Source organism: Bolinopsis microptera, chromosome 6 (assembly GCF_026151205.1).
Source record: "Bolinopsis microptera isolate Bmic1 chromosome 6, MBARI_Bmic_1.0, whole genome shotgun sequence".
NCBI classification, from domain to species: Eukaryota; Metazoa; Ctenophora; class Tentaculata; order Lobata; family Bolinopsidae; genus Bolinopsis; species Bolinopsis microptera.
The window spans coordinates 11,392,048-11,407,118 of NC_087077.1; the positions used below are offsets into that span (position 1 = coordinate 11,392,048).

The window sequence follows — 15,071 nt, forward strand, 5'->3', positions numbered from 1 at the left end:
AATCGGAGCAAATATGAACATAAAACTGACAACATTTATCAAATAGGGCTCATCTGAAAATTAACGAATAGCGTGACGTTATACAGGAGATAAAAGATTAAAAGAGATAAAAGAATTAAACGAGAATATTACTATTTACACGTCACTCAACTAAAAACTGTGTTAGATTGTTCAACTCTGTTTTATCGTTGAGTGTTGGTTTATTTTCAACTAAAAATCGGGCTTCTTTAATCTTTCTGTTGATGAGTGATGTTCCTCTATCTACGATTTGAAGTTTAAGTTTTGGGGGGCCTTTGTGCTGAGGGTGACTTTCCCTGTAGTGCTTTGCTAGTGGCTTATCTTCGTAAGATTTTGCTGTTGGATTTGCCGCACTACGGTAATGCTCGTCGAACCTGCACTTGATCGGTCTGTATGTTTCCCCACCATAGTTCTCGGTACAATTGTCTACTTCGCAAGTGATGTGGTAGACGGTATTAGTTGTGGTGCATTCTCCATCGGTTAAAGCTGCGCATGTTCTGCAGTTTGATGTTGTACAGGATTTCTTGTCAAGGGGTCTGGAGTCTGTAAGGAGATCCTTCAGTTTCCGTCCAGGTTTCTCGACAATTTTGATGGGGAGTCCACTATGTCTGACAGCATCTCTGTATTTGCGACTAGTAGCTTCGTTGACATAGGGTAGTTTGAGAATCGCTCCGTCTTGGTCTTTGTTCTGTACGTTCTGATTAATTCTCTTTCTACGTTTTCTCTTGTTCTTTATGGTTTCTAAGACTCTATCAGTGTAGCCGTTGTTGATGAGAAGTTTATCTATCATCTTTTCTGAGTACTTCTCGTTTTCTCTGTTTTTAGAGACTGCCTTTGCGGTGTTGTACATACTCTCAACAGTAGCATTCTTTGTACGTGTTGTATGATGAGAGTTGTAGTGGAGGGTGAGTGGCTTTTTCTGTGGTTTTCTGTAGAGTCTAGAATGTACTATTCCATCTGAGTCGATCTTTATTTCCGTGTTGAGGAAGGGAACAAAGTCGTTCTGATTGTCAGGGTAGTCTACAGTTAGTTTGATAAGTTTGTCAGGATCTTGTTGTTCGATGAGGTTGCACAGTTGCTGAGCTTTTCGTCTGTTGGTGGTGGCTCCGTTTAGATCGTCGTAAAACCTGCTGTAGGTGGGCAGTGTTATCCTCAGGTCTACGTAGACTGAAAGTTTTTCCAGTTTCCACATTTTGACAGTAGCTAGTATAGGTGCAGGGTTGGTTCCCATGAACAATCCAAGAAGCTGTAGGTAGACTTGATTGTTGTAGACAAAATATGACTTTCCTAGGGTTGTCTCTAGTAGTTCTTGTAAATCAGAGAGATGGAGACCGTATGTACTGATTGACTGTCTATTTTCTTTGGCAAATTCCATGACATCTTCTATTGCTGTTAGTACGTTGATATTGGTGTATAAAGCTTCGACGTCTGCTGTAAAGAAAGTAAGACTCTTCAGATCATTTGGTGTGATGTTTTTAATCCTTCAAAGAAAATCGTGAGTGTTTTTCAAATGAGAAGGTACTAGATTCATCAGAGGAGATAGAATGTGACAGACGAACCAAAGGATTTTGTGGAAAGGGGAGTTGCAGCCTGAAACAATAGGTCTAGTTTTCATTGTGTCAGGGTTAAGAGTCTTGATCTCATCACTTGTGTATTTGTGGGTTTTAAGCATCACTCTTGCAGTAGCGAGGGTGGTGTGATGGCTCATTAACAGGTTAGTAACATCTTGAGGGAGATTACGACTCTTGGCAATGTTCTTGAATGTTGAGTTAACATCGTCTTCTAGAGTTTTAGTTAACTTGTTTATGTACTTTTGTTTGCCCAGTTTATCCTGTGGTATGTCGATCTTCTTGTAGACGTTTCCATTGTTGAGGTGAGTTGTAGTTGTCCTGATGTGATCTTCTTTAGGCATTACTACAAACTCTGCTGTTTTGTCAGCGACGGAAATTTGAAGGTCTTCATTGTTCTTCAGGTTTCTAAGGGCAGTTCGTTGTTTTGGAGTGAGATTGGGTGTGACTTGAGCTGTCTTGGTGATGTTGATCAGATCTCGTCGAAGTGCACCCAATTTGTTCTCGACGGTAGTGTCTGCTAGAGGTGGAGCACGAGTGTAAGTTTGCTCGAATGGTGCAATGTTCTTCAAATGTTGTTTAAGCGTCTTAGTTGAGTAGGTGTTAGCGAATAACTCTTTCCAACGCACATTAATGGCCATTGCAGCAATATTCTCCTGTACATCAAACTGCAGAACATGCGCAGCTTTAACCGATGGAGAATGCACCACAACTAATACCGTCTACCACATCACTTGCGAAGTAGACAATTGTACCGAGAACTATGGTGGGGAAACATACAGACCGATCAAGTGCAGGTTCGACGAGCATTACCGTAGTGCGGCAAATCCAACAGCAAAATCTTACGAAGATAAGCCACTAGCAAAGCACTACAGGGAAAGTCACCCTCAGCACAAAGGCCCCCCAAAACTTAAACTTCAAATCGTAGATAGAGGAACATCACTCATCAACAGAAAGATTAAAGAAGCCCGATTTTTAGTTGAAAATAAACCAACACTCAACGATAAAACAGAGTTGAACAATCTAACACAGTTTTTAGTTGAGTGACGTGTAAATAGTAATATTCTCGTTTAATTCTTTTATCTCTTTTAATCTTTTATCTCCTGTATAACGTCACGCTATTCGTTAATTTTCAGATGAGCCCTATTTGATAAATGTTGTCAGTTTTATGTTCATATTTGCTCCGATTTCGTTAAAAACTATTTACGGTTGATAACTATTTTACAGTTATATATTTTGTTTGAAATAAATTTCGTCGTCAAATTTGTAATGTGAATATTGATCGTTATAATTGAATTGATACTATTTCAGAATATGAGTATGACGTAGAAATGTCGATACGTTATTCAGCTATTTATTTCCATTAGAATCTGTCTTCACTGAGTCTATTCAGAAACAATCAGAAATTTGAATAAAAGAACTAATACACGATTGTATGCGGTTTGTATCACTGTGTTTGTTGTGTGCTTTTTGTGTGCGATGATTTGGTGTTTTGGTGGTTTATTTTGAGTGACCACAGATAAGACAACTTTTTGTAGTATTATATTCAATAAAACTGTATACTTGTAATACCGTAGTGATTTTTTAGCTAAAAACCGAATAACTGTGAAGAGGATAACCTTTTTTGAAACTTTGTTGATGTTGTAAGCTTTTTGAGGGTCGGGATTTTGTACTGTATATTTTTGTGCTTTTATTTTAATTTTGTTCAGTTTGGTGTCAAATCAGATTCTTTTAAGACTTCAGGGTTACGATTTGTAAGATTTTCTCGATTTTTCTTGAATGGTTTTGGGTTTCAACGTTTTTTCAATTTTCAGCCACTACATATTGAGAGCGATGAGTACAAGTAGTTTATCACTTAGATTTTCTATTATTCTTAGAAAAAAGAATGCCAAAACAGATGTTTGGAAAGGGGCATAAAACTTATCAAACCTAGTGCCACAAATATTTCACTTGTGAGCTGCGGGACACAAGATAATTTTTGTAACTTTATTACTTTATTACTTAAAAGCTTAATCGTATTAGCGCAATTCTTCACTTATTTCCTGCTGTTTTAGCCTTGGTATTATTCTAGAAATAGTGATGTATGCCTCATATAATAGTAAATTCAGCTGGCATGATAGAGTAACAAAGTGTACTTAATATCAGTATTATTTTGGCAGTTTGCCGCCTTTGATTTGAGCTCATTTTACCAACCATGGAAACCATAATATAAATATTGTAGAAATCTTGACACAAAGCAGTGTGGCATTTCAAATTTAACAATTTGAACGTGTTCAAGGACAGCGTTTTTCTGCTCGCCATTTTCTGTACAAAAACATAAATTCGGCTTGACTTGCAGTATGAGGCCACACGAAGTACTGCAATTTTGCCATCTTACATTAGCGAATGTCACAGTTGTGCTCTGAAATTGGCTGGTAGTGCTCCGTTTTTGAAGACATCTTCACGGTAGTGTGGCTTTACTTCATTACTCACTAAATTCCAACACGAACTTATCTTGTGCATCGTGTGGTGGCTCTCAGCATGAACTTGAGAATTGCTTGATGATATGTCAGTTTGTGTGTGCTTTGTGAGGTCTATAAGTTCTAAACGTCTCACAAATAATAGCTTTAATGTTTTAGTGGTTATTTTTGCAAGATAACTAGTGACATGTGGTTACTGTCTGATAAGCTTGCTTATCCAGACGCGAGCTATATCTCGACTAATAAAATAGGAAACTTTTGTTGATGGATTTTATGTCGTGCATAAGTGTATTTATGAACAAGAGCATCATTTAAAAGAATTAACTTCTTCCAATTGCACAATTTTTACCATTCTTAATCTTATTTGACCTGTTTTTTAGTTAAATATATAGAACAATTTGTAGTTCAGGTGTATTTGTATTTCATCAGAAGATTATTGTACTTGTTTGATCAAATAACCGATTGTGTTTTATTTTAGTTTTTCCGTGTAAATGAGGGCAAGGGTTCGAGTTTCGACTGTGAGCAGAAAGCTACATTACTAAAACTCAGATATATTATGTGAACAACTCGCAGACTCACTGTTAAGTGTTAACCAGTATAATATGACAGTCATGAGGCATCGCATTCAAATTGTCTTGTTTGCTTAAACAAGACAGTCGCAGGTGAGATTAAAGGGGATTAAAGTGAGATTAAAGAGGACTTGGCCAGTTCTAATACTGCTCTTCTCCTGTTTATCTGGGCCGGACTTTATAAAACAACGCATTTCACACTGGTATGATCACAGTATAGTTTATGTGATTCCCAATGTTTTATGTTAAAGCACGTGTACAATAACTTTTACACATAGTTTTGTGTTCACATTACACTAGCATTAGTATTTCCAAACCCCCTCCCCTTACAGTTACACAGTAATATATGAACGACCCATAACCATCTCGTTTGATAATGGTTGTTTCCATGAACAAGACAAACTTCTTCAAGCACTACCTGACTACCTGACTACCTACTATGTACAGGCGCATGTTCTCAACATTTAGACTGTAGCCCATGTTTTGTGAACGTTTATTGTTTAACTACAGTGCAGCCATGTTAAACTGCAAATAAAAGCTGGAACACAGGCTTCCAACCAGGCACACGTGCCGAGAATGTCGCCCTTTTCCTGGCATTTGGAGGTGTTGATAGTTCGACTCTAATAGTGCTCTGTCGGACAAGCACAGTGCGCACTTTAATACAATTACCTGCGTTTTTGCCGGTGTTAGCAGAACATACTGCCAGAGTATCATGGCTACTTGCAGAAAGCTGGAATAGTGTTATGTTGGACTGTGAAGCTCTATCGCTGCATGTTATTGCCTGCGGCTTGGCTTGTTTCTTTCTCTTCGAGTTGACAAGTTCTGCTGGTGTTTTCTTTTATCGTTTGAATGTCATTGCTCACTGTCAGATTTATCAACAGCACTTTCGAATGAGTTGTGCGAGCAGCTATTATTAATTATTTTATTAGCTGATGTTTTACATAACTGTTCGCTCTGTTTGACAAATGTTTTAACTGACAACTGTCTCTGTCAGTTGAACTTGAGGAAGAATTAAAATAACTTGTTGTCATTTAAAACAAAGCCGTTCACTTGGTTTCGTTCATACTAAAGAAAACGCATCAGTCTGTTGTTATAGAAAACGTGGACCTCAATTACAATTGGTACTGCTTAGAAAGTAAACGTGTACTGTTGTTATCAATTGTATTGGTCTGCATGAGGTTTATTTTCGTGTGGTGTGCGACGCGTGCGGTTATTCTTATTATGTATTAGTGAGAAGTGGTTTGCGACCTGTTGGTAGGTAATTAGTATCTTAGTATGTATCTGCGTGCTTATTATTAACTCAACTTACCAGTTGTTCATTGACACACGTTGTAACCCCTTTTTTATTTTTACAGTACAAATTTAATCCAATAAATTAGTATGACATCCTTTGAAAGTTGCACTCACCGACATTTTACAGCTATGAACGCTGTGCAAATTGTAGGTTGTTTGTGTGACGATGGATTGTGAAAGAATTTCCATGGCTTCTTTGCGCCTCCGGAAAAAAAGTCACACATTCAGCAGACACTTTCATTGAGCTTTGTAGGATTAGGAACTATCGATTGACCATGAATTCTGTGTATTTATTCAGCATTTTATTCTGTTCATTTCGCTGATTCCGAGAAGCGTTCTCTTTATAACGCAGGCATCAAATTATGCATTGAGATATAGTTCATTTAATTAAATTAGGTAATTATAGGTCTGTCATACTCATAGTGTCATAGATTATAGTCCCAATTTGAATTAAGAGCCGATCAATTGCACCTAATTAAGTTGTGCCATATAAGGAATAAATAAGGTCACGTGACCACTATTACTATCACGTGACCACTATTACTATCACGTGACCTTGATTCGTAAAACCTCGGTCACGTGATCACATTCTTAACATGCCGTATACTGCCTTGGAGCTATGCAGTTGTTCGAGTGTTGATGCCAAGTTCTCATGAATCCGGATGTGTGCAAATATGTAGACTATGTAATTCAACCTGCTGTTCAAACACAGCTTACATGTTACACTTTAAATAGCATTTTTATGTTAGCTATTTGTATTGCTTCAATATATGAACGTACTAATATTTCTTGTCAACGTGAAATGAATCTGGCTTCTGCCTTCTGATATACCGAGAAGATGAAATTTTCAGCGATTTTTTCATCCGGCAGCGCCAAGCCACAAACGCTTCAAGTTTCATTTATAAAGTTATAAGTGACTCAGTGACTGCATGCATGTGATATGTGATATGTGTGCCACTGAAGATTCAAAATATTTGTTTCTCTGACTTTTTCACAAAAGTGCATGCTTCATTTTGTACAGAAGCCTGAACTTCACTAAGAAATTTGATTAGCAGACTGTTCACGTTCTGATTTTGACTCAGTAAACTTCAGCTTCCGTGGATATAACCTGAAAAGTTTTGTGTCTTCTTGCCAGCCACTAGCTGAGCCACCTTAAGATACTTCTTATTTCTCTGTGCCGCATGTGTATTTTAGCTTATAGTTATAGTTATACTCTACACTAGTTTGTTCGGATTTTAATTTCCCACAGTATTGATCCTACTCATTTCCTCATTCCATTTCACATTCCCACACTAGGCATCCCAGTAGGATAATGTCAGGCCCAAAGATATGTTTCGTTATCGGAGGACCAGGGAGCGGCAAGGGTACCCAGTGTGAAATGTTGGTTCAGAAGTTTGGTGTGGCTCACTTTTCAAGCGGGGATCTTCTCCGAGCGGAGGTGGCGAGTGGAAGCGAGCGAGGCCAAAACCTCTCTGCTACCATGGCTGAAGGTGGGGCTTTTATTTAAATACATTGTTTCTTGTTGTCGTGTTCAATGCTAGATTTGGTAAAGTAACTATGGGTCAACTATTTGAAACTAATTTTTAAGTCCTTTATCAAATTAAATTGCACTATTTGTCAGTATTGTTGTTGCTTATAATATCTTTGTTCAGGAAAGCTGGTGAGCATGGACGTGGTGATACAGTTACTGAGGGAAGCTGTTGATAAGAGCTTCGCTGAACATCCTGATAAGATTATACTCCTTGATGGTTTCCCTCGGGAGATCGAGCAGGCCACAAAATTCGAGGAGAAGGTATTTTATTTATTAGTTGGTTAGTAAATGAATTATTTGACTAATATTTGAAAGTGTAATATTCCCTCGCTCCATTTTCGGTAATTGGGTACAGTATTCCCCTATATAACGCGGGTTTTGGGCTCAAGATGAATTTGTCGGGGTTTAAATCGTCAAATATTCCAAATACCAACCAAGCCACTTTCTGCAGATCTGTGCTGCTACATACGTCCTCTCATTCGAGTGCTCCCAAGAAGAGATGACAAAACGCCTCCTCTCCCGGGCCCTGACATCTGGTCGTGTGGATGATAACATTGAGACGATCAAGAAACGTCTTGTTACTTTTGAGACGGCTACAGCACCTGTGCTCGAACATTACAAGGCTGCAGGTATATACTTTCAGTTTGCTTTACTGTGTACCATCTCGACGATTTAATATTAAAAAAGATATTATACTTTTATTTAGTAAGATGACCGATATGTTACATAGTTAAATTTCAATCTGTATTTCAGGACGGTTGGTCAATGTGTCTGCCGAAGCTGACAAACAAACGATATTCGACAATACCTGCAAAGGACTTGGACTTTGTTGATTTCTAGTGGACTTTGAAATTACCCGACTTATAGGAAATAGCACTTGCGACTCTTTGAACATCTATAATTAACATCAAGCTTTGGGAAAGTTAATGTTGTCACCGATTATATTATAGTTATTCTTAGTTTATTTGGGAATATCTTAGGATATCAGAGATGAATCTAAAAATTAAAACAAAAATATGTATCAAATTTTAAAATTGAAAGTTTTGAATTTAAAATAAAAGCTCCACCGGCAACATTAAAAGGAGAGCACCAATATACTTTATGCAATTACGATTACAAATGCAACTTAGAAGAAAAAAGAAGAAAAAGAAACGGCCAAATTAAAAAAACCGAAGTTGAAAGTGAGAAACAATTGGTATTAAAACTGAATATGTTTAAATGCTTTTTTTGTATTTGAATTTACCAACTTTGCCATTTCATTTTCTAATTATTCATTATACATAATCTAATTATATATGTTTTGAGATGTTAATATAATAATATTTGTACGATAGGCTTATGTCATGTTATTTCTTCAAATTCATTAATTGAATTCAGGGAACAAGAAACCTCATTTCATTTTAGATACAGATTACAATGAAAATCAGTTCCCTTAAATAACTATGAGGTCCCAACATTTTCATGCCAGCTGATATAGTCTCAGTAACCTTTGTCTTTAGCAGCATATAATCTTTCCGCTTTTATCCTGGTGCTTCCTCAGTAATATTACCAATTTTCGTCTCGGTCTAACCTTCAACCAGCAGATCATTTTCATTTTCCCGGCTTTTATCCCCAGACTCTCGTTCCAATCTATTTGAGCATTCCCTGATCTCCTCGTTATAATCCAATCTCCAAATGCTGATGACAAACACCAAAATCTCCATTATCTTCTCCGACAATATTCCGAGGAAAAGACCATTCTCTTTAAGATTTGTGAACAAAGACAGCAAAACCATGATCGGGACTCCAATTAGAGTTGTGCACAATATAACTGTAATCGAGACAATCTTAGCTTTTCCAAAAGCCATGAGCACACCCCTTCCTAAAAACTCCTGTAAGCTGGTCAAAGTTAGAATTCCTGCGTAGAGATAGCTAGAGTCCATAGCAGAGGACAAAACATAGGTGTTTTCTGTAACCATTCTGAAAACCCAGTGTCGACTAATTAGCATAAACAATAGAAACAGTACTCGCTCGGCCATCAGATTAAGTCCATTAAGTCCGATATAGAAACGGATTTCAGAAACTTTTTTCCCGCCTATTGCATTGCCAACTTGGATGGCTGAAGTGTAAGCAATGGCTACCGAGGCTGCCCACGAGAAGTTCTCGTACTGAAAGGACAGACCAACTACTTCCACTTCCACTCTCCCTCCGATCTGACTAAGATAAAGAGCAACTGCATAACTTATGTAAGCAAAGACTTGGTTCATTCCACCTGCAAATCCAATCATGAACATCTCCTTGAAATTGTTAAAGATTCTTCTGTCCATTAGATTGTTCAGATGCCATTCTGTCCTCTTGCTGAACAAAATGAAAATACAGCACCCCAATGTGGTAATTTGGCTAAGTATTATCGCAAGAACAATACCGTGACTTTTCATCTCGATCTGGATTACAAATATGTAGCAGAGAACTAGATATAGAACTGCTTGAAGCGCGGATACTGTGTAAACATACACCATTGCTCGGTGATTTGTGAAAAACTTGAGAATAATTTCCATAACATAGTAGATTAAATGAGAAGGAATCATCATCACCATGAAAGTTTTAGCGATCTTTTTCACGTTCTTTGTGTCGCCAGTTTTGCTTACACTTCCAGTGGGAAATAAATCAATAGAGTAAATTATACCAAAGAAAGGACCCAAACACACCAAAAAAGCAACAAGTCCTTGGAAAATTACCTTCACCATTAATCTTCCGAGCTCATTAGGTTCATTCCTTGCACATAACTGAGGTCCATAAACATCAAAAACTGACGAAAAGCCTATCATAAATATTCCGATCGTAGCTGTTGGTATGATCAAGCCAAGGTTGATTCCAGCCAGCCGATCATCACCCATTTGTCCTGCAAAATATGCAGATCCAATTTGGGTGAGCCCATAACCTCCTATTATGAATATCCACATAGGAAAATAGATCTTCACAAAGTTCTTCTCTTCGACGAGGTAATTTCGGGACATGTTAACTGTTACTATGTACTAGTACTACCTGAGAATTTTGTTTCGAAGTTATTTGGAAATTTGTTCAATGGGCGGCGCTCAGCCTGCCATTCCGCCGCATCTTTCGTGTTTGTAAACGCAAAAGCCTGAGTACGTCCTAATAGTAATAGTATTAGTAATATAAATAACTAATATTTAATAACAATTCTGCTATTTTCTCAGAAAAGGAAGTGAGTACAATTTTTCGACATATGGCAATATTGGTATCAAATTTTCAGTAGAAAATTCTCTACAACATAGAGCTACACATTAATGTATGGAAACGTTGTTGCATGCAATTCTTAAGGAATAAGTACCAGTTTAGAAACATTATGTTCGCGGTTTTTCCCAAATAATTTCTGAGAGAAGGACGTAAGTCCGGACTTACTTCCTTTTCTGAGAAAATCTTGAAAATTTTTTGAGATAAGGAAGTCTTTGCTACACGTTGTATACCTCTCGTGCACGCGCTCAAAAGGGGTTACAGCGTGTGTCAAGGAAGTCTGTGGACTTACTTCATTTTCGGAGATAAATGATCTGTGATAGAAAGAAGTAGCTTGACTTACTTCCTAACAAAACATGCTAAAAACGGAATTTTAGAAGGCAATTTCCCCAAAAAAAAAACTTAACTGCCGATCGATATTTTCGCATGAAATTTTCAGGATCGATGTATAATTACATTTCAACCTTATGCTATAAGTGTATGTATGTTATAGTGATCAACATTTTCATTTAGGCCTCGGCCTCAACAAAAATTTGATGATCGATTTCCAAAAAACGCCGGATATATTTTAGTCACAAAACATGAAACATTGAACATAATACTAATAGTAGAAGCTCTTACGGGCATTTTCTGCTCGATACGCTAGTGACTTCAGATATACCTTTCTAGTCGTACTTTTGACCGTAGAATCGATTAAAAGTGGTTTTGAAATGATAAGTCTGATATTCTCCGGGTAAAATCGCAAACTTATGGTACAATGTCTGTGAAGAAGGTACAACACAATACAGAAAGCAACAAGACACCGTCATCATGAGAAGGCGATCATGCCGATACAATTAAAAAAACCAGTGAACCTATAGTAGTACTACACGTACCACACCACGTTACCTCCAATAAACGCCAACTCGCAGTGTTATTGTTAGTGTTATGAATAGAAAAATGTTAATAACTCGTGCGCAATAAGAAAGTAAAAGCCGTAACGTGTCAACCCCACTTACGTACGGACTGTACATATATAATTACGTGATCACTCTTTAATCAATTTTTAACCATCCCCTCCGTATAATCAGTTTTACACATATTAGCATTATAGCATAATAGCATTATTTATTGTGTCAAAATTACGCTAGCGTAGTAATTTGGAAACCCCCTCCTCGCTTGGCTGATCACAATGCTGACAAGCATTACCGTCGCCCTTATATTCACGATACTATTTACCCCCTATACTATTATATCCCCTTTATTGTTTTCCAGGCATTAAGACTTTTTCGAAAGTAATTCAGCAGGTACATTTAAGTTCAAAACATTCTGATTCAATGTTAAAGATGACAGGAATAAGAAATAGTTATATGGAGGTTTGTAAGAAATTTGCGCAAAATACGCGCCAGCATGTTATACGAAATTAGGTAAAAAACCCAAAATCGCCATATTCAGGTGCCTTAAAAACCATGTTAAAATTGAGTTAGAGATCTGAAACTTTGCAGGGCGTCTAGACCTTGTCCAAGTCGACAGTAAAAAAAAATTTCATGTTTCAGGAGTATCGGGAAGTGGGTTTTCTGGAACCCCTGTTTTACAACAGATTGTCGTGAAGATATATATTAGGGGGTGCACGATAAAAATAAACTTGCTCGGATTTTCAAAATTTTTGTACCATTGTTTTCTAGAGACTGTGAGAATTTTCACAGTACCAAATTTGTCATACCTTTTTGAAATGATCAGTGAGTTTCGCCTAGGTGCCATATTTGATGGTGCGCGGCTTTAGCATTTAGCAAGCAAAATTAGGTGTAAAAGTCGCGTAATTTGGCGAAATTTGTTGATTTTTGTCGTATTATTCTGTCATATCTTCGGTTCCTGAACATGAATCATGCTGAAAATTTGTCAGATTCTTCTAATCATACTTAACTACCGAACCTAATTTAGTTTGGAGAGATTGGCCTTAATTAAGAGGTCTAAAAATGATAAAATAGGTATAAATTCGTTGATAACTCAAATTCTGACCATCGAAATTTCTCAAACTAATTTAGGTTCAGTAGAACATAAGTGTTTACGTAAGCTGACCAAATTTCAACAAAATTGTTATATGGGAAGTATTATAACTTTTTGATTGTTTCCGAAATAATGTGCTGGCCGAAATACGAGCTAAGAAACCATTCAATGGTCAGCGCGCGCGTCTTACGGTCGATGGCGCACTGCCTATATATATAGACGCTTTTTGCAGTAAATTGTAGCCTACATTTAAGTGTCCGTAGATATTTCAAAAGTATAAAAGATACAGTCATTTCGAACCACAGGTTTTAAAGATAATCGTTTATACTTTAGTTTACTTTATATTGAAAAATAATTTATCATCATCATCATCACTTGATGACGTCATCAATTTAAGTGTTTTTTAAACTTGATTTTTGACAAAACAACAACTTTTCAAATCGATTTTACACCATTAAAGAGTAATTTTATTCAAAATCTGAGGACATTTTACCTTCGATAATTGTTCAAGCATTCTAAAAATCTACCGGAAAAGTTTCCTACCTTACTCCTTCATAAAGATATTTGCTATTGAAGTTAGTGCTTTTTTGAAGAATAATTTTATAAAAACACAAAAGTTGTGAATTAGTATTCTCTGGTGTTGGGCTATCCCTTGGGTTGTGGAGCTCAATTTTGCTTCTTAAAGGTGTAAATTGTGTTATAGGCTAGTTTTAAAGTTAAAAATCGAAAAGTTGCACACGTGGGGACACGCCCAAATTGATTTAAAATAGCTAAAATCACTAAAAATTTTGATTTTCACGATTTTTATCAACTTTGGAGTCCCGTTGTGATCCAAGTTCTTTTTGAAATCTTCTGAAACTTTGCATGCTTATCAAACTATATATTAAATACCACTACGCAAAAATTTACGGTGATTCAATATTGTATGCGCACGTAACGTCCGCTCAAAGTTTGCACGTGCGAAAGGTGAGAATTTTGCTCATTCGTGATTTCGAATATATTCTGCTTTCCACGATATTTAAATAGCATTATATATGAATTTAATGCCAACTTGAATGAGTAAAAAGTGCCATATTCAGTCGGTTATCGACAGATATACCTAACTAAACACAGGGAAACGTTTTCAAAGGCAGAATTTCGAAATCGTCGAAATTACCTCCTTGTTAATGAAGTTTCGACTAGCTGTGTAAATTATCCTGACATTATAATCAAAAAGAGATGATATTTGACCAAAACCCATAATCATGGGTAGAGTGTACCGCTGCCAGTGTCTCTCTTTTCCAAACAAAAGGAAATGATATTAATTTGAGGAACAGTCCGCTAATGCAAATTGATACCGAGAATGAAATCGGTCGCTCGCTTTTTCCATTCGATCACGGCTCACGAATTGTAATAAAGCTTCGTCCGGTTTGTGTGTTTGTCGCCTGTCTGGACTCTCGTAGTCATGTAATTTTTAATTTTTAATTTCTAATTTGTTATTTTAATTTTAATTTTTCAATTTTCTAAATGTGTGTTCTGCTCCGGGACTCGATTACCGTTTCGGCTTTCTTGAGACTGTAAATTTTGAAAGCCAACTATGCGGGGCGCCTGCCCACCGGCACTGAAGAGTGATCAAAGAATTAACTAAAATTTCCTAATATAACGATTGAATATAGAGTTGTTTAACCGGCGCGGCCATGGGTGTGTGGCCTAGCTTTGGCTGCACACCTATGACTGCGCTGTTGCTGGTGGACAGGCGCAGTTTTTGTTGTGCAGTAGTGTTGCAAGAGAATAAAACCAACTTATTATGTACTAAATGGAATCAAGAATATTATTGACTATATTTGATAACGATGAATTGTAAATTTCGATCAATTTATATTTTTCGGTCTCCAATTATTGAACTGCGGAAGCTGGTTGCCTCAACAATGTTGACTATGCATGGTATGACTGAATTGTAAACACGTGATAATTGAACGAAAAATAAATGATGAACATGATTCAAAAACTGTAAACCACCAAATGAATTATCGCTTAAATTTAAATAAGTATTTAAACAAAAACCATCATGTGCCGTTAAGCAGCAGGGCGCGGCTCATCTGGGCCACAGCAAATCGGCGAAAATGGGTTCGAAAAAGCCACTATTGGCACTCGAGTCCTTGATCTTTCCGATAGTTCACTGGGGCTTTTGAGCTGCCGTCCTTCACCCACCGCGAGCTGATTACTCGTGAGGTCGAAATGAGCGCTGGGTGCGATATTTTTGAAATTTTGCCTGTTGGTTCGGTGGATGATTTTAGCCACAGCGCCTTAAAATTAGCAAGATCGCAGATAATCACACAAAGTTACAGCTAATTTAGTGATGTAGACACTCGTAGTATTATTTTGGAATTGAATCGAGCGCGTTTCCATGGTTACTAAGCGCGTGCCCAAATAT

General features: G+C 37.1%; 3 protein-coding genes across 3 annotated transcripts; 1 reads left to right on the forward strand and 2 right to left on the reverse strand.

The window, feature by feature from the left end:
- Positions 1 to 142: 142 nt before the first annotated feature.
- On the reverse strand, positions 143 to 2,227 carry LOC134817391 (uncharacterized). The gene is made up of 2 exons (XM_063826531.1): positions 1,731 to 2,227; positions 143 to 1,499 (listed from the first exon to the last, which is right to left on the reverse strand). The coding sequence occupies exons 1-2, from the start codon at positions 2,225 to 2,227 to the stop codon at positions 143 to 145; spliced, it is 1,854 nt and encodes a 617-aa protein (XP_063682601.1).
- Positions 2,228 to 7,207: 4,980 nt separating this feature from the next.
- LOC134816378 (adenylate kinase isoenzyme 1-like) lies at positions 7,208 to 8,393 on the forward strand. Its single transcript, XM_063825200.1, has 4 exons — positions 7,208 to 7,397; positions 7,560 to 7,699; positions 7,890 to 8,067; positions 8,192 to 8,393. Exons 1-4 carry the CDS (start codon positions 7,220 to 7,222, stop codon positions 8,269 to 8,271), a joined length of 576 nt encoding a protein of 191 aa, XP_063681270.1. The 5' UTR covers positions 7,208 to 7,219; the 3' UTR covers positions 8,272 to 8,393.
- A 610-nt stretch (positions 8,394 to 9,003) lies between these two features.
- LOC134817392 (uncharacterized) lies at positions 9,004 to 9,936 on the reverse strand. Its single transcript, XM_063826532.1, has one exon. It carries the CDS (start codon positions 9,934 to 9,936, stop codon positions 9,004 to 9,006), a length of 933 nt encoding a protein of 310 aa, XP_063682602.1.
- Positions 9,937 to 15,071: the final 5,135 nt, after the last annotated feature.